At 39.7% G+C, this 19,886-nt stretch overlaps 1 protein-coding gene across 5 annotated transcripts; it reads right to left on the bottom strand.

The window, feature by feature from the left end:
• Window positions 1-1,590: 1,590 nt before the first annotated feature.
• On the bottom strand, window positions 1,591-19,154 carry wizb (WIZ zinc finger b). Of its 5 annotated transcripts, none has more exons than XM_067382643.1 (17): window positions 18,940-19,154; window positions 18,262-18,442; window positions 17,782-17,959; window positions 17,424-17,508; window positions 17,121-17,287; window positions 15,537-17,024; window positions 13,770-14,252; window positions 13,297-13,656; window positions 10,685-10,828; window positions 9,528-10,097; window positions 8,901-9,365; window positions 8,265-8,780; window positions 7,612-8,148; window positions 7,098-7,309; window positions 6,679-6,970; window positions 6,419-6,581; window positions 1,591-3,728 (listed from the first exon to the last, which is right to left on the bottom strand). In XM_067382643.1, exons 2-17 carry the CDS (start codon window positions 18,364-18,366, stop codon window positions 3,389-3,391), a joined length of 6,105 nt encoding a protein of 2,034 aa, XP_067238744.1. In that variant the 5' UTR covers window positions 18,367-18,442; window positions 18,940-19,154; the 3' UTR covers window positions 1,591-3,388. The 5 variants fall into 5 exon arrangements, with proteins under 5 accessions (XP_067238744.1, XP_067238746.1, XP_067238745.1 ...); XM_067382645.1 differs by having other exon boundaries at window positions 17,136-17,287; XM_067382644.1 differs by having other exon boundaries at window positions 18,262-18,416.
• Window positions 19,155-19,886: the final 732 nt, after the last annotated feature.

Below are 19,886 nucleotides of genomic sequence, written 5' to 3'. Positions count from 1 at the left end.
TTTGGAATCAAAATGACTCTCAGCCCTACAGAACAAATGACCATTTCAGTTTTGGCCTGGATACAATGTTGCTGATTTTCATGCCAATTTAACTTCGTTACATAATAACTCTCACAACAAAAAACGTGATTTGTGGCCTATTAATGGAAAGCGGCATGCGTTTTACAGAACAGTAGTTCAGGAAGCTTGTTATCACTGCGTTCCCATCACATCCACTTAAACCATTTACCAGCTTGTTTTGCTATCGTACTGTTTACAAATCCCAGCCCTGATAAGACTTCAATCCAATGAAATCAGGGTGTTCATCCTGCTGAGTTATGAATCAAAAATGAGAGTGCACAACTTGCTGAGATTTTAGATCACATTTAATGATTTTCATTCAAGAGCAGATTCACATGAATCTTTCTCTGGTCAACACTTCCATGGCATTTCTCTCTTTCAGCCACAAAAAGTCATGTTTTCCCCTCTCTCTCTCTCTCTCTCTCTCATACAACACAGATACTTGTACAGAGACTGCAGTCTAAACCAGCTGAGGAGATCTTTAAGAGATCTTACACCATCAGCTGTGAAGCACATGCCAACTGGGCAACAGTCACAAAATGACCCAACTAACCAATAACATAACATGTATAGCAGTTGCATTTAAGACACGTTTTTAGAGTCCTTGCACAAGGACTTGACAATCTCCCTTTGAAACAATCTTCAATTAAAAATCCATTCACATCCACTCGTTTCGCATGAGCACCAATGTACTTAAAAGAGAAACTGACAGAATAAAAAATAAAACACTGATCTATTCCACTGGTATGTAACTGCAAGTAAAGGAATGCACATCTCATTAAAAAATACACAGCATTAAAAATTGAAATAAATTCACAAAGATCACATTTGAAGTGTTAAAATGTTAATATCTTCTTCTTGTCTATACATGTGTTAGGTAAGATATATCAATAATATTCCCTTTTGGAATACTAAAAACCTAACAGTCAGAGTTAAGTCGCGAAAGCTGCAACAAACATCCGTAATGGACCAGTTTGTTATTGCTTCCCTGTGTAGATATGGAAACGTAACCAAAAGCACTCGTATGTTTGGGAGACAGTCACTGTATTTGCAGTAAAAATCGACAGTCAATTCTTGGATGAATCAGGCACCACGAGTATGGTGAACGTGTATAGTATACTCACATAGTAAAGTATACTAAATTGTCAATTTCTATTTATTTTAAAGCAAAGCCACAGTAGCAAATCTGCTGCCACCGTCTACTGCTCAAAGACAAAACAGAACAGGGACTTAAAGCTAAAGCTACCAAAACATGTGACACATTCTCTTTGGCACATTCTGTCACCGGCAAATTCATACAGTTCTTAAAATCCTTTTCTTGCTTTTGTTTTTGTGAAAACGCCTTCAGATTGGTACAGGGAAAAACTTCTTAAGAAAAAGCATCATACACAGGCATTAAGCATTTTATGCTAAGAAAAACAATATATATTATATATATATATATATATATATATATATATATATATATATATATATATATATATATATATATATATATATATAAACAAGAGTTTAAACACACGACCGCTCCCTAATTCGTTGCAGATAAAAGTGCATCGACTTTTTACTCTTGTAAAACATTCAATGTAGTGTAGCCAAATAGTTCAAATCGTTCAACATTCAAAAGAGCCATAAATTTGGGATCTCTTGAAATCTGGAAAAAAAGTTAGGTTTATAACACTAAAATACTTCAGTTCATCAACTTGTTCCAAGGCAATTTCTCAGAAAGCTTCATTATCATTTGAAAAGCAACCAGAAATCTTTTAGACAGCTGCGTTAACTGTTTCATTTGGAGTTTACATTGTGTCAAGCACAGAATTAAGCTGCTGAGAAAATGAAGCGATCTAGGATCAAATTCATCGAAGCATTATGCAGAGCATCGCATAAGCTTGTGCAAACGTGCTACAAAATAATGTGCCGTACGAAAGAGCAACAAAGGCATAAATATGTATGTTCAAATACAACTGGAAGGCATGACGGAATTTTTCATGCTTATTTTATACAAGTGTTGGACGTGCTAAAACAATGCATTTAACTAAGTGTGCTTAGCTTATTTAAATATTTAGCAGCAAATGGTTCCAAACAAATTTGATCATCTCTAAGTGGCAAAATTCAACTGAGAACAACATCAAGATTGCTGAGGGATCATTAACAGAAAAGGAAAAGCATGTCTCGTTTTGACATGAACCCATCTATGTCTGCTTAAAACGAACATCTCGCATCTTTTTATAACTGCATGGCAGTGCAAGCTTGTACTCCGTTATCACAGTTAAAACAGCTACAAACTGTGAACTTGAAAATGCTAGAAAGAGAAAATCTTCATTTCAAAGGGTCAAGGCCTTTTGTTTAAGTGCTTTATAGTTTTATGTCTGTGCCTTTTTGATTGTAATTCTGATTTGTCGCTAATTTTTCAAGCTAAACGGTTTCACTGTAGTCTTAAGAGTTCCTCTTGAACAACAAAAGCCGCGTTTCCACCGCAGGAACTTTCCCCAGGAACTAGGGACTTTGGGTTGGTACTCGGTGTTTCGACCTCAGGAACTACGGTCTAAATGAAGTTCCAGATAAACATTTCCCCTTCAGAAAGTCTGTGCTCACGAGGTAGTACTTTTTCAAAGTTCAGGAATTTTCGAGGGTGGGACTCCACGCAGCATTTTTAAAAGTCTGTTGCGTTGCGTGCAGTAAGAGTTGTTTGCTATTCGAATCAACTATAGAATTTAAAAAATACGACAACTAAAATGTTCAGGCTTTATTGAGCATATAAGTAGAAGGTGAAATCCAGCGGGAACTGGAAAGTTACACGCAGTCCTACATCACCGGACTAATTTGTCTAATCTTCACTGTACTTTAGATCACAAAGGAAATGCAGACAGCAACAGGTCTGGGGGAAAAAAGTTCCTGGGACAAATTGTTCCAGGTAATTTCGGTGGAAAAGCGGCTAAATATTAGGGATTGGGCATAAGGGTCAGGTAGTTTACTGAAGTGAACTCACCATATACTCTTCCTTCTTTTCAAAATATATGCAAAATGTAAATGAATGAAATTTTGCATTATACTGTGATTTTTTTTTTGTTCATAAATAATGATCAATCCTTTTGAGCCAAAAGGGAGATGAGAACTGTCATGGCAACACACCTACCTCACGCCTGAATCATAGCAGATGCTTGTGATGTAGGTCAGGGTAAGTAGGTCGCTAGCTGAGAATTTTCAAAAAATCTCTCTCTTTGATCAGAGATAGAAATATTTAAAGATGAGTAATACAGAAACTTAAAAGAACAAATTAGGGATATAACTAGTGAAGATGATGGCATCCCATAAATATGTAAGAGGTCTAATTTGCAGGTGAAGGAATTGGCTCTACTGTGGCCGGCAATCCCACGGAGGCTTGGTTGAGAGTGGGTGTAGGTGTGGAGGCTGAAGTGGGCGTGGTTGTGGGCATTGGGGAGGGTGTGGACGGGGTCGCGGCAGGAGCTGTGGTTGTAGTGGAGCAGCTGGTTGTGGAGGTAGCAGCTGAAACTGTTGGGTTTGGAGCAGGAGTGTCAATTTGGGCAGGAGTGTCGTTTGCGGGTGATGCAGTCTTGTTGTAGTTAAGATTAAGGATGTGCTGCTGCAGGTGCCTGATCCAGTCCTCCTGTACCGAGAGAGGGCCGTGAAACTCCACGTCACAGAACCTAAAAGAAATTCATTACAAATAAAAAAAAAGGTTCTGAGGGCTTATACATTTTGTAGAAAGAAAACTCTGAGGTATTTTAAAAATACTAGCAACACACCAAGCTTCATCTATATGTCTTCTTAAACTGAATGAACTGACTACCAGGAAATTAAGGCATTTTAAGGTCACATAAGCCCCTTTACCACATACAGTCTTTCCTGGTAATTTACCAGTAAGAGATCATGTGTGAACAAAAATACCGGTAAATCGATTCCGGCAATTTATCAATAAGGGACGTTGTAATATTACCGGTATGAGCATGTACGTCAGAACGCATTGACGTAAGAAGTCTGCAATCATAAAGTTCTTATGGAGATGATGATGTTAACAGTAAGCTCTGCTGCTTTTTAATAGTTTTTCTATGTAAATATGCACTAGATTGACACCTTTAACTGTTTGAGTTAACCGAGTTGCCAGTTGGATACTATGCAAGTCTCAGGGGGTTTCTTTAACCCCTTATGCCGGTCACATTTAGACTTCAAAAAATTTCATCAAATTGAACAGATGGTAAAACTAAAGTGCTTTTCCTCATGCAGGCGAATGAAGACAACAGCGCAGCATTTAAAGATCATTTCCGATGACTAACATCACAGAATTTACCGGTATTTTGGTGGTGTGAGAATGGTCTCTTACCGGTAAAAAGCCAGAATGCTGTTGCTTGTGTGAACAACATATTTATGTATTTACCAGTCCGACAAGTCATTCTGGTAATTTTACAGTAATTTACCAGGATTGCTGTGTGAAAAGAGCTATATAAATGCTCTCAACATAAAGACTGCTCCAAAAGAAGGATACATAGAGCATTCTACAAGAGTCACTTACTAGGATCCATTTTGTTTAAAGGTGCCGTAAAACGTCTTTTTAAAAGATGTAATATAAGTCTAAAGTGTCCCCTAAATGTGTCTGTGAAGTTTCAGCTCAAAATACCCCATAGATTTTTTTTTTATTCATTTTTTTAACTGGCTATTTTGGGGCATCATTAAATAAGCGTGCGACCCCTTTAAATTCTCGTGCTCCCCACCCCGCGAGCTTGCGCTTGCCTTAAAGGGATAGTTCACCCAAAAATGAAAATTTGATGTTTATCAGCTTACCCCCAGTGCATCCAAGATGTAGGTGACATTTTTTCTTCAGGCGATCACAAATGATGATTTTTAACTGCAACCGCTGCCCTCTGTCATTCAAATAATTGCAGTAATAGAGTGCATAAACCTTGCTTAGACAAATCCAAATGAAACCCTGCGGCTCGTGACGACACAGTAATGTCCTAAGACACGAAACGATCGGTTTGTGAGAGAAACCGAAAAGTATTTATATCATTTTTTACCTCTAATACACCACTATGTCCAACTCCGTTCAGCTTCCGGTGAGTGAGGTCAGATCGCGCTCTGACAACGGAAGTGATGTCTCGCGCTCATTGAAGTATATGGGCGAGACATCACTTCCGTCACCAGAAGGCGTTTTTTGACCTCACTAGCAGGAAGCTGAACGGAGTTGGACATAGTGGTGTATTAGAGGTAGAAAATGATATAAATACTTTTCGGTTTCTCTCACAAACCGATCGTTTCGTGTCTTAGGACATTACTGTGTCGTCACGAGCCGCAGGGTTTCATTTGGATTTGTCTAAGCAAGGTTTATGCACTCTTATAGATGAAGTTCCCATCTACTGCAATTATTTGAATGACAGAAGGCAGCGGTTGCAGTTAAAAATCATCATTTGTGATCGACTGAAGAAAAAATGTCACCTACATCTTGGATGCACTGGTGGTAAGCTGATAAACATCAAATTTTCATTTTTGGGTGAACTATTCCTTTAAACAGCATAAACAAAGTTCACACAGCTAATATAACCCTAAAAATGGATCTTTACAAAGTGTTCGTCATGCAGCATGTCTAATCGTGTAAGTATAGTATTTATTTGGATGTTTACATTTGATTCTGAATGAGTTTGATAGTATGCTCCATAGCTAAAGCTAACATTACACACTGTTGGAGAGATGGAGAGATTTATAAAGAATGAAGTTGTGTTTATGCATTATAAAGAATGCAAGTGTTTAAAAAATGAAAATAACGACAGTCTTGTCTCCGTGAATACAGTAAGAAACGATTGTAACTAACACATTTAACAGTACATTAGCAACATGCTAACAAAACATTTAGAAAGACAATTTACAAATATCACTAAAAATATCATGGATCATGGATCATGTCAGTTATTATTGCTCCATCTGCCATTTTTCGCTATTGTACTTGCTTGCTTACCTATTCTGATGATTCAGCTGTGCACAGATCCAGACGTTAATACTGACTGCCCTTGTGTAATGCCTTGAACATGAGCTGGCATATGCAAATATTTGGGGCGTACATATTAATGATCCCGACTGTTACGTAACAGTCGGTGTTATGTTGAGAATCGCCTGTTCTTTGTTGGTCTTTTAAACAAATGAGATTTATATAAGATGGAGGAAACAATGGTGTTTGAGACTCACTATATGTAATTTCCATGTACTGAACTCTTGTTATTTAACTATGCCAAAGTAAATTCAATTTTTAATTCTAGGGCACCTTTAAAATCCTAGTTATGTAGGCTGTAGATATCCAAGCAGCTCACTATAGGTTATGGATGAGATTTAATATGCAAGTACAACTCACCGGCACTTGAGTGAGTAAATTTTACCCACAAGTCTAACCAGTGGGGTGGAGGGGGGCTTTGGCACAAGGGCAGGGACGGTACTGGAGCGAGGCTTCGGGGGGCCACTCTCTCCCTCTCCTCCTTCAGCATGTGATGGGTGTTTAGGTGGCCGTCTCTCAAATCCTTAAGAGAATGAAATCAGAAGATTAGGTACAACTTTAGGGAAATACATAGGGCAAAAAAGGAAGATGAAGAGATTAAGGTAAAGTTTTGCTCAGACCTCGAGGCAAACGCACGTTGAGTTCACTATGGGCCACCTGTGCATGTGGAAGTGCATTACTGGCATGATGGCTACCAGGCTGTGGAATAAGGCCATGCTGAGTGGAACTTCCATTCCTGCTTTTTGCGTCTGTACCCCGCGATGACAACCCCCAGGAACAACTATTGGCATCCCGTCCAATTGCCCTCTTTTGAGGCAAAGTGAGAGATGCCCATTTGGCAACAGCAGGCTTTTGAGAAACAGGAATTGTAGTGTCTGAATTACAGGATGGTGAGAGAGCAGAATTGCACCTCTGCAAAAGATTACAGAAATTTTAATTTATATAAAAAGAGCATTCTTTTCAAATTGTCACATCTAGACACCACAGAATTGCAATTACTGGGGTGTAGTAAAGCATCACAAAATTGTTGCTTTCATACTTTCTTTTGGGCATAGCGGGCTCCTTGCGCATAACTTTGCTGCATCTCTGCTGCCTTCTGTGGACGGCTGCGTATCCAGGCACTCAGTGTCTCAATAGGTGAACCATTTACGCACCACTCTGTCACGCCAAACTGTCGTAAATGTGCCCGAGCATGACTAGCCAATGCCTTCCGGTTCTCAAAGTAGAATCCACAGAGTTCACAACTAGCATCTGAAAAACAAAACAATTAAGCCACATTGTTTTTGAGATTACTCACAACCCATTTTACATATTTCAGAGTAAATCAGGAAAACAAATATTCTGCCAAACAAACAAACAATGAATATTTCACAATAAGACTAGGAACTAGGCTCTATTTTAAGTTTTGGAATTCTGAATTAGGGTCTTCAGTTTATTTGAGAGTCATTCTTCTGCAAACATGGAAGCAACAAAGACAAATCAACTACAAATAGTCTTCAAATAATGTCATGGAGAAGAACCAAATAAGGAGTCTTACAAAAATAAACCCTTACCCATGTGGCCTACCCCATGCTTCTCCAGTAAGGCTTTACCCTTAAAGGAATAATCCTGTGGAGGAGGCGAGAAGTTTTTAGATTGGACAAGCAGTGTCTTCTCTCCTGGCTGTCCCTCCTCCACCAGCACCTTCTTCTTCAGTTGAGACACTCCAAAAATCTTCCCCACAGGAGAGGTGGGGGACAAGGCCATGCTTCCCAGACCATGCTTATGGAGGCGCGAACCAGAGTGGAGCAGATTAAGAGGTGATTTGCGGGACAAGGCAGAGGTCTGATAGCCTGGACTGTGCAATGAAATGCCACCATCCTGTCCCGGCTCCTCCTTTATGCCCAGAGCAACAGATGCAGGGGTAGTGCCCTGTCTCCTCATGACTTCCCACAGCGTGTCAATAGGTGAGCCGTTCACAGACCACTCCGTGATACCCATATGCCTCAAGTGTGATCGTGCATGGCTTGAGAGGCCTTTGCGGTTTTCAAAGAATTCACCACAGAATTCACAGCGAATATCACGGGATGGTTCCTTCTCCTGAGTCATGACTGTAGGAAGAAAGACAGTAAAAAGAAAACAGATGATATAGTCATCGATTAACATAATTAAAAATGATAAAAGTAAACAAAGAAACAAACAAACACCACAGGTGTGAAAAACATACCCAAGTTGACTGGATAAACATTATCTGAAGTATTTAAACTAGAATGTAGTGGCTCTGGGCTGTAGCCTTTATTTACTCCCATGTCTGATCCTTTCATGGTAACTTCTACAATTTCAGGCTCTGGTTTTGGCTTAACCAGCTCTACTGTTGGGGGGGAATTGGCAGCAGATGTCGAAGGAGACATTTTACGGGTAGTAGGCTGGTCGTGGCTTGGTGTTTTGGCAAAGTGGAAAGGCAGGCGCCCAAGAACATTCCCTGGTGGGGAAGAGGACTGGACCACGGGTCGAGGCAGTCCTAGGCCCGGAGAAGAACAGGGGGATTTGGGGGACTTCAGAGGCATGATGGATGGTAGGCCTCGACGAACTATAATGTCTTTTAGTGTGTCAATAGGTGAGCCATTCACAGACCATTCGGTGATGCCAAGTTGCCGCAGATGGGAGCGAGCATGACTGGAGAGGCCTTTGCGGTTCTCAAAAAGTTCTCCACAGAATTCACAGCCCACATCTTTCATTGGCTCTGATAGAAGTGCACAGAACAATCTATCAGACTTAAGTAAGTTAAGGTGTGTAAATTACCTTATGTAACTGATGAAGAAAGAATAAACAAGGGCATGCAAAAACACATAAAAGTTGTTACCTATAGGAAAGGACATCACCTCCCCACCACTGAAACGAAGGACCTGCAAAGAAGAGGGTTTCAGCTTCTTCGTTGGTGGGCCCAATAGGGTGTGGGCAGAAGACGAGGTAGCTTTGGAGCCAATGGTTGTCCTCAAAGAAGAAGTTGCCATTTTATAAAGGACAGGGCTGGAGGAAATAGGCCTCTTAGAGGACGTAGTGGAAGTGGAGGGTACGATCGAAGTCATGCTGGTCTTCTGGGACCTCAGATCCTCAGGACCATCAGAGAGAAAAGAATTTGCTCTGTGCTTAAAGTCATCAGTCAAGATGAACCGGTTGAGTAAGTCAATGGGGGAGCCCTTGGATTCCGAGTACTCAATCCCAAAATGGCGCAAATGGGCACGAGCATGACTCGAGAGGCCCTTTCTTGTTTCAAACCATGCACCACACAACTGGCAAATAATGTCTTTAGCGTCCACATCCATCGCTAGAAAAGAAAGTGAAAGGAACAGAAAAGTTGAAGAGATTATTAGAACAGATAGACAATGTGAAAGAAGGATAAATCGATGACCCCAACACTGTAAAAACAAATAGCAAACAATTTGTTGAAATTCTTTATTAGTATTTAATACATTTAATGCTTTCTTACTAAGGTTTAAAGGGGCATCTGTCTCTTGCGGTGCCCAGAATGGTTTGGTTGGACTGGAGAGGTTTGTAGACTGGTTCTTTCCTAAGGCCTTATGCTCCTGGGATCGCAGTGGGGAAGACACGGGTAGTAAGGAAGAGATGGGAGCCTTTCTCAGCACTGGGGAAGGGGATCGAGACTTTACAAATGGAGAGGAAGGTAGAGAGCCAGCTGCAGATGGAGTAGTCGGGGAAGAGGAAACTTTAATAGCGGAACCAGCAACAGAAAATGGGACAGGGGGCTTGGTGTCCAGCAGTCCTTCTTCAGTTTCAACATCTTTTGTGGGGTTAGGTATAGGAACAATAGGGGCATGGTGCTGGGGCTTCTTAGATGATTCCACAGTAGGGGAGGTGCCCGTGAAGCATGCATCAACGGAGCGTTCCTTAGTGATCTGGTAGAGAAGATCAATGGGTGCTCCACTGTTCTCCGACATGCCGACACCCAGCTGTCGTAGGTGAGAGCGGGCATGGCTAGACAAACCACGACGTGTTTCAAAGGTAGCACCACAAAACTCACATTTCAACAAGTTGGAGCCTGAGAAAACAGAGAAATGGTGATTCAAGACTAATTTACACTTATTCACTTCATGCATTTTGATAGATTGCATTGCTAACCAATTGGGTATGCATGGCTTGAACATCAGGACACATTTACACTTGGAATGCATTTCATCTTGTATGCATGTCAAACCACCTCATGAGGTGGTTGGATTGTTATCCATCTTAACGGAGTCTTGGAGGGCATTTACATTTGGTCTTTTCATGATTGCACAGTTAATCAAAAAGTAGTGTAAATATTCCTTTACTGACTCCACAGTGGAAATCAAAACTAATGTTGATCAATCCAAAAAATCAAGATGGCAGACCAGGCTAAAAAGGGCAAACGTTTCATCCCATAAGCTCAAATATTCATGCACATGTAAATAACACTAGCGACTTCAGATGTTTTTAAAGGAATACTTCATCCAAAAATAAAAATTCATGTCCACAATTATTCACTATAAAATCATTCCAAACCTGTCTGGGTTTTTTCTGAGTCAACAAAGTTGATTTTTTAGATTTTTGGGTGTTATTCCTTTAAAGTAGATTAAGAGAGTTGGAATAAAATAAAATTCAAATTACCCAAAGAATCTGTCTCTTTAGATTCAGGGCTCTGTTCCTCTAGAGAAAACAGGGTCTTTTCTTCTGGACTTCTGGACAACTTATCTGTAAGGGGCATTTGGGCCTCCTCTTCTTCCTCTTCCTCATCCTCTGCCTCCTCCCCACCTGAATATGCACAGAGACAACATTTTCTAAATAGTCAAGGTCAACTGCAAAGTTCTCAAATTAATGTTTTATAAATAATGTTAATAAAATTAAATTATTCATAATTAATTAATTCTTAATAGGCTGGCCACATGATTTGTTAAAAAGACACCTGGTAAATATTTTTTTCATTATGGGGACAGAAACTTACAGGGCAATCACAAAATATACTGTTTGATGTAAATCTGAGCAAAAGATAAATTATTTAAATCAGCCCTTAAATAGAAAAAAATTCAAATCAATTTCTTGCCTGAACTCTGAGATTATAGTCCATCACCATTTCCAAACATATTTCATGACATTACTCAATTTCTTTTGGAAAAAGTTTAACAAATTCATGTCTGAACAATTTTTCCCACAAGCACCATATTGCACAGATAAAATATTAGATGGGCATAGTCCACCCCAGCACCCTGCTAAGTCTTTCACAGTACTTTGATAACAATTTTAGGAAGCATTTGAACTTAGTTACTGACTTAGTGTTTTTAAATCAGACAAACTCTTTTTTCTGTACTAGTTTAACTACATTTATAGACAACTAGATTATAAAACAACAGGTTATCTGACTTAAAAGAGTTGTTTTTTAGCCCAACAATTAGATGAACATGCAACCAATACTTTATTCACTCCAGAGGTAAATTCAGCAGGCCTTAAGTAGCACACAGATTTTCTTTTGAAGTTCCTGCTGGTCTTGCTCTTCTCAGCATATTCAATATAATAAGCTGTGAACGCGTTCCTGCGGTGGGCGTTTCTGTTCTGTCATTTGATCTGTCCTAGACACAATTCTAGCAACATCAGCCCTTTTTCTCATCAGACTGAAAATGAAAATCTACTGTAATGGCATAGCCTACATCGCATGAAATAAACAGACAAAGAGACAAACGACATTTAATGCAATAAGTTAAACATTTAAGTCCATCGTTTAATAACTTATTCAGGACAACAAAAAAGAAAACAAGCAGCGTTGTCATTATTCTTTTCAAACCGTTTTTATTTTTTTGGTTTGGTTTGGTTTGTTTCTGAAAGTGCGCGGAAAAAGAAATAAGAATCAAGAACAAGAATAAAGCGTTGGCGCGCTCCATTTCAACATTAAAAAAATCACCTCAAGTAAAATGGCGAAGACTCAGCCTAATTTTTGGGAATCATAAAGACATATATACACTGAGAAAAAAAGCCGTCATTTTGACAGGACAACAAAAACTGCGTTTATCAAGTAGGCTACCATAGTGTCACATATCTTCGCTTTTCAGATAGAAAAGTGTCCAGACAGCAGTGGAATCGCTTTCGTACGTGCACTCTGTCTCATTAGACCATTTCAGGCATCAGTAATTTAAAACGCACATCGGGTATGACAGGAGCTTGTCTTAAATGTTAAAACGATTGCATGTCATGCAAGCTTGAAAAGTGTCGAAGCTCCGAGCATATGCATCTCTCTTGCATCCCCATGCACGGCGCGGAAGTGCCTGCACTCACCATTCAGCGGCTGCAGCGCATCGGACTTATTACAGCACCTACAGTCAGACAATTTTTCCGCTATTGTTTGTGTCTGCGGGGAGGTGGAAGCAGCCATTTTGCCCCGCACACATGCACTAACGCACCAAGGCGTGACGAACCGAATAAAGGCGGAGACTATAGCTAAATATTAAATACCAGACATCAATTACATTAATGAAGTTTGGATTACGAAATTAGCAAGTGTTCTGCACCATACAGAAATCTTTAGAACTGCTTTCACAACTGCCCCCGACAGCATTACAAAAAACCCAAAGCATCCACAAGCTTTTGAGGTTTCTCTTTAGTAGCCTATATTTTGGACTTCTAGCCACAAAGCAGGTGAGGTAAAGGCTATTTAGGTAAAAGAAAGTAACTTATAAGCAAGTAAATGTAAGAACACAGTGTCATCAGCCTTTGAAAAGACATTTATCTAAATGCAGTTAAACTAGTCTGAGACTGGTGATTTAGTATTTTTGCTAATGCAAAACTTTTCCATTGTGAATTATGACTACAACCATTTCGATTTCAGATTTTTTAATGATCTTTCTTAACTATTTTGTAGGCTATATGTCGATCCTTTTGCTTTAATGACAGCATGTAAATGAACTAGTATGGACTCCACAACTTTATGCAAAACCTCCTTGTTATCCAGCATGACATTACAGTGTTCAAAAAGCATCTTGTGCATCAATAGAAGCAAGAACATCTTTTTTGTACAAATAAGCTTTGAGTAATGACAGAAATAATGCAGAATCTCAAGTATTTCTTGTCAAAAAATATTTTGTCAAACATTTTATTTTTCTTTGTGCATCATTATTTTCTAACAGCCATTTTTGCAGTGATTTAAAGAACTTAGTAAATAAGAATTATGTAATGACCATGGCTTAATCTTTCAAATTCTTTGAGAAATCAAAAAGTAAATCCCATTCACTTACCCTTCGGTTCACTGATATTGTGCTTTTCTTTCCAGTGCTGTTTTGGAGATTCAGAGGAAAGAGTGGCAAGATTTGCAGTCATGTTCTCCTCATCTTTCATATCTTTTCTGCTATCTTGCTCCTCATCAGAGTTTTCCTCTTGACTTGACTGGAGATTATGAGTGGGTAAAACAAGATCTGGATGCTTGGCAAAAAGCTCTCTGAGAATATTAATGGGAGAAACCGTGACTTCCCAATTGGTGATGCCAAAGTCTCGGAGATGGGCTCGGGCATGACTGGAGAGACCAGCCCTGGTGTCAAAGCCGGCACTGCAGAACTCGCATCTCATTACGCTGAAGGTGGATGGGTCAAAGTTGGCGACTAGAGTATAAAGTATAACATCAAAACAAATTACACAAGCCTTTGGTTCTTTATTGTAGATATGGAAAATACATTTTCATGAAACACCAAGTCACAATTAAAAGTATCCTCACCTTTTTTCTTCTTTTTCTGGTAGGAGAATTTCTTCTCAATGGCATTAACCTCCTCTGGGGAGATAAAGTGTCTAACGTTGTAACTGACACCCACTCTGTTCAGGTGACCCCTAATGTGATTAGCTAGTCCAATGCCATTATGGAATTGATCAGAGCAATAAGGGCATTTTCTTTCCACACTCTTGAACAACCCCTCTCTATCATCATCTTCGTCATCTTCCTCGGTTAATGCACCAATAAGACGATTTACAACATCTTCATCCTCTTCATATTCATCATCATCATCATCATCATCATTATCATCATCATCACCATCCTCTAGTTTTGCAGCAACAGGTGTGTCTTCTCCGCTCCTCCCCTGACTATCAGATTTGTCTTTTTTGAGTTTGGGTTCCTCCTCCTGTGCTTCAAGCTTTTTGCTACTCTTCTTTGGTGAAGAGGAGCTGGCTTTGAGATCCAGAGCACTGGCAGGTGGCTCATTCTCTGAGGATAAAGTGGAGTGATAAAAAGTGTAAGAGTTATTTAAAAAAATAAACAAAGACCATTATTGCACAATTTGGTGGTTAAATACAAACAAAATGTGCAATGCAATGAGAATGATGACAAGCTGAGTTAAAGGAATAGTTTATCTAAAATAGAAATGCTGTTTTCTGTTAGTCACCCTCATGCTGTCTCAAACTCAAATGACTTCTATGAAACATGAAACAAATATTTTGAAGAATGTTCAGGCTTCTCTTTTCTATACAACAAAAGCATATTGGGCTCCAAAAAAGGAAAAAGTATTGTGAATGTCCATCAAATTTTCTACTTTTGCATTCCACAGAGAAAAGAAAGTCATATTGGTTTGGAACAACAATATGGTAAGTAAATGGTGACAGAATTCTTATTTTTGGCCTGACTATTCTGCAACAGTTTTAAGATCCCTGTGGCTCATCACTCACCCTGCTGTATGAGAGGGGAGTTTGGAGGTCAGAACTGAAATAATCTATCAGGATCAGGGGTAACTTGTTTCTTAGCTGGGCTTGCTGCCCCTCAAGCAACCCCAACCTTTCTGCTGCCCCTCAGAGGCTGGCTGAGAAGCTGCTCTTCAGCTGCAAGGCTTGGGCAGGCACCTCCACAGGGTCTTCAGGGGAAGGGACCAGGTTCAGACCAGGGTTAAACCTGGGATTTCCCCAAGTCTATGGCCAAGCAAGACATATGAACTATGTGCTTTTAGGATTTTAAGGCTTGGCATTTGCCCCCAATCCAAACATTGGTCCTTGCTGACTATGGCCGCTGATTGGGTTAACAGTTCCTTTCCTACAATAAAAAATTGAAGGAAGAAAAGTCACTATACCACCATTAGTGGCTAATAGTGAGCATCGGAGAATGGAACAGGAATTTACACCTCAGAACTATAATACTGGCCAATGGAATGGGGAGAGTCACTCCTTTAACCAGAGGCCATTCGAACAGGGTGTTCCTCTATACATATTTGGTTCTGACTCAGGCACATTGAATCTAGGCATCACAATAACACAGCAATTCATACTGTACATGACTGTAAATTCTAATTGTTCTGTTGTGGTTGTTAATGACAGTATCATTTAATGTGTCACTGTTATAAATGGATGGTGAGAAATTTATAGAAAATAAAAATGGCATTTCTGCATTGATAATTTAATAATAAATTAAGTTTATGATATTTTGCACCCTCTCTTGTTCCTTACGTAAAGTACCAGTTTAAGCATTGACTGGTCTTGATGCTATAACTTGTTATTGACTTACCTGTTTTGGAGTCTTGTTTCGGATCATGCTCTGGTTCTGGTGTTGGAATGTCTTCTTTCTGGCCCTTATCTGCAGTCTGGTTTGAGATTTGGACTTGTTTTTTTACACCAGTAGTCAGGGTTGACTTAGGATCAAGTCTTCTACTTGCTCTCGTACGCCCCAGTTTATCCTTTGTGGCCCTGACTGAGCGCTTTTTTCCTATGCTCTTTAAAGCCACATCCTTGCGCCGCGGAACAGCCCTTGGATTTGGAGGAGGAGAAATGAGATGCTGAGGTTGTAGAACATCCTCTTCCATAGGATTAGCCAGAGATGTCTCTTCTATTTGTCTCGACTCATCCGCAGGGTCTGTACTTGCATGCAGGGTTGCTTTATCTGGTTGGTCTGTGGCTTCTCCGGGGGTTGCAGAAGCACTTCGACAAGACAATGAACTAGAGTCCACCTGTGAAGGAGCAATGTCAGGCTGTGTTTCTTTAGTTTTTTTGGATGCTCGGATGGGGTACCTCTTGTTGACAGGTGAAGTGACAAAAGTTGGTGTAACATCTGCAGAGGACTGGACCTGTCCTTTCTTGCAGGACTTCTGCTGAAAGCGGGGGGAAGTTCGATAAACACCGGTCCTTTTTCGGGTGGTGTGCGTCTTGGCATGCTCGGAAAGCTCTTGAGACACGTCAGAGCTAAAGTTGCACTCAAGACACACAAACTGGCCACAGCTGACCTTTGTTGACTCTACGTTGACTGGCTTCGATGCATTACTGCAACCAGCTTGCACTGCCACCTGCTTTTCCCCCTTATTTAATTTTCCAATCTCTTCAAGGATTTTCTGCCGTGACTCCTCATGGCATCGGTGATGATCTAGAAGCAGTACCTTGTCTACAAACTCCTGACCACACTCTATACATTCAAAAGCATTTTTATTAAGATGTCCGCTCCAAGCTTCTTTCTCTCCACATTGCCATTTCTTCCCAGATCTACTGACCTGGCCGTGCTCTCGCATGTGTTCACGTAGATGGACACGTTTTTTGAAGTAAATGCTACATTCTACACATGTAAAAATCTCTTGGGAGAGGTCTTTGTCCAATTGGTGGTCTACTACTGAGTTCTGCCTACCCCGTACCTTCTCTGTTTTTTCCTCTTTAAAATTGAACATCCCTCCCACATCCTTTGTGGTTTTCTTACGCTGCTTTGCTCCAGTGTTTTTTCCCCTGGTCCTTCTGCCGGCTCCCGTTGTGCGTTGCCAGGTGCCTAAACCAGAGAAAGGCCTCAGTATAGCCCTCTTTTTCCTTCTGCGCTGGATGAAGGTGCAGTGTGCCCAAGGTCCAGGTGGTGGACTCTCTGGGTCAGAGTCTGCTGGGAAGGTGTATACATCCGCCTCTTTGGTGTTCTTCTCTTCCCGCCCTCTACGATTAACGACTTTCCGCTTATCTTTCTCTTCTTTTTGGCATCCCTCTTTTGGTGTAGTATCTGGTAGATTGCTCACTTTCCTTTGTTCCACTGCAAGTAAATAGGGAAAGGTTTTTACTGACTTGAGTACTTTTTTTGTAAATCACATGGTGGTATTGATATGAATGCAAAGGTGCTTTGAGGTACTTTTTGTTTTTTTACGTTTTGCTGCATGCTTGGGTAGGCTGGAGTCTGTAGTTGTTGGCTCTCTGTATGCAACATCTTGATTCTCCACCTCCAGGGGGGCAAGTGGGTTTTTATCAAGAAATAAGTGCTTGGTTTCCACAGGTTCTTGGCACGGATCAATGTCAAAGCTGAAAGCATAAATATTAATATTGATAAATAGATTTCAGCTCTATATTTAACTCCATCAACCCCCTCAAAATTTAAAATCCTCATATATGCACCTTTCTATGAACCTGTTTTTCTGTATAATCATCTGCATCTCACCTGTCTTGTTGTAGTCCGGAGGTGGGACTCCCTGGGCTGTGAGCAGCCAGACCATGAGGGTTAGAAAAGTGCTGAAGTTCTTCCTCTGACATAAACCATTGGAATCCACACAGGAACACAAACAATATACACATGACTTAACAGCAAGCAGTAGACTCACAGTTATATATACAGCATGTAGACAAACAAAACCATTAACACTTTTCACAGTGAGAGACAGTTTCACAGTACAAACACAGAATAATTCAGCTTGAAAGTAGCTGAATGATTGCAAATTCTCATTTCAAGACTTTTTGATTTAGACACCAGTTTTTTCTTCACTGACATGAAAGTAAGAATGAACCAGAGAGACAATTACCATCCAAGGTTTCTTTCTCAGAGTCCGAGTCCCATGTGAGAGATGAGGGAAAGGCTGAAGATCGTGGACTTCTCTGTCCTTTACCACAATGCTCCAGTGTGGGGAAAAAGCAGTTCAGACCTTCCGATTCTCCATTTCCATCACCCTTCTCCATGTCATCACAATGTAATAACCCCCCCTGTGAGTTCAGAGGGTTGAAACAAGTCCAACATTACATAGTTCTGTTTTGGAGAGAAATAAAATGTTGCAAAATTCTCACACAGGTGCTAATTATTAAAAGATAAAAATCAGAAATTCATACAATAACAGCATAATGATAATTATGATAGAAATGGATCTAACTGTATTAAAACAATGACTCCCACATATTTTTTTAATATCATCCATATAGTAACATTTTTTCCTGTATTGGAATTAATTAATGCAAAGAGAGAAAAAAAAAGTTAAAAGAGTTCCATTGTCTCAGGGCCTTGGCTATACCAGGAAGGTGCAGTTGAGTAAGGATGTTGATGTTGAAGGCAGTAATCCTTGGTTGGACATCAGATCTTGGGTGTCCCTGGTCGAGAGATCATCCTCAGGCTCCATGGTCCCCTGGTGCACTGGCTTGTGTGCAGTTTCAGTCAACCTCTTCTGTCCTACATTATGAAGAGCAATTCCATTTCTGGACAAACACAAATACAACTATGATGCCATCTAAGATTGTCAATATGAAAGCAATAGATATGGACTAGTAGCCACAAAACTATCTAATCATTTTAAAGAAAATCTACAAATAAGCATTTGCAAGATGTTTACAAACACAAGAGGTTAATGTGGGGATAAATTTCAGTCTCTGAAAGAGTGAATTTGAATAACTATATCTTTGTGTTTAATTTCTGAGGAGTATCACTGTCTGACCTATTTTATCATGCCTCATTTCCTACGTTCATAATATCGAAGGAGGCCGTTTTTTTTTTTTTTTTTTTTTTAATGGAGAAAAAAAAATATATACCGGCTGCCGAAAATATGTTACTGGTCTATGTAGTTCACATGCGTTTATAACTAGCGATGATACTACTGGACTATCTGCAAACGCTGTCCTTCCCCAGCAGCACAATCCGAGACCGTTAAATATTTCTCAGGATGTGTGCGGTGAGGATGAAATTGTGCAACACTCACGGAAAGCGGCCTGTCTTTGGAATCCTCTGCGTCCAATCACATCGCTTTCTCCATGTCCTATTTGGATTCAAGTGGCACGAACGCACGGGCGCTTATAGAGCATGTGTGCGTTGCGCTTTATGCGTCCCGGAGCGTCGCAGCCTTCCCTCAGGAGCACCGGGAAAAGCATATAGGTTTAGCAAACGGTGAAGACCGCCTTTGCACTCTAAACACCGGACTCCATGTTGTTAGTTTCGGAGGGACGGTGACGTTGGTGGGGAGGGGAGAGGAGTTTATGTATCAGCCACGGTGTAACTCTTTCACAGCAGGTTGAGAGATGAACGACACTTGATCAATGTAACAAGGGTGTTGTTGCGTTCCCGTTGTATAGCTGACTAATTTCAGTAACGTTACATTTGTTAGTTGCTTGAATTACATTATTGTAAATGTAACTAATTACTAACTAATTTATTAAAATAATGTAAAATGCTACAGTTAAATAATCGAGTCAGCTTAAAATACAGAAAATAGTATAAAATATCAAATATACTAAATTACGGATAGCTATATAATTTATTAAGTAATTACATGAAATATATAAATATTAAAAATAATTAATAATATAAAATAATAATATTATTAAAAAATATATAAAATAATATAATATATGGTCTATGATCCATCTTATTATCTCAGTCATTGTATTTCCACATGCCTTTGGTAACAATAAATATGCACAAATACATAAGTGTAACTAGTACAGATAGATCGTTCATAGAAAGAAAATACCTAAAAATATTTAAAATTAAGTTATGTTTTAATTCCAACTATTGCACAGGTAGTTTTGTAAATATACAAAATCATATAAGCTAGGTTTGCTAATTTTATTATATTCTAACAATGTAAAAATAGGGTGGTAATGTGTCTGATCAAAGTAATGTGCTTAAACATTATATTTTTGTAAAGGC

Source organism: Chanodichthys erythropterus, chromosome 3 (genome assembly GCF_024489055.1).
Source record: "Chanodichthys erythropterus isolate Z2021 chromosome 3, ASM2448905v1, whole genome shotgun sequence".
Taxonomy (NCBI): Eukaryota; Metazoa; Chordata; class Actinopteri; order Cypriniformes; family Xenocyprididae; genus Chanodichthys; species Chanodichthys erythropterus.
The sequence above is the reverse complement of the archived record's forward strand: the minus strand, read 5'-3'. Positions and strand labels throughout refer to the sequence as shown.

What these genes read in the sequence shown, in the direction of transcription:
- wizb (XM_067382643.1), bottom strand. Translation starts at nt 18,366, where the DNA reads ATGGAGCCTGAGGATGATCTCTCGACCAGGGACACCCAAGATCTGATG. An exon ending in TGAGAAAGAAACCTTGGATG is followed by an intron (nt 17,509 to 17,781) that starts GTAATTGTCTCT and finishes GGTTTATGTCAG; the next exon opens with AGGAAGAACTTCAGCACTTT. An exon ending in TCCGGACTACAACAAGACAG is followed by an intron (nt 17,288 to 17,423) that starts GTGAGATGCAGA and finishes TTATGCTTTCAG; the next exon opens with CTTTGACATTGATCCGTGCC.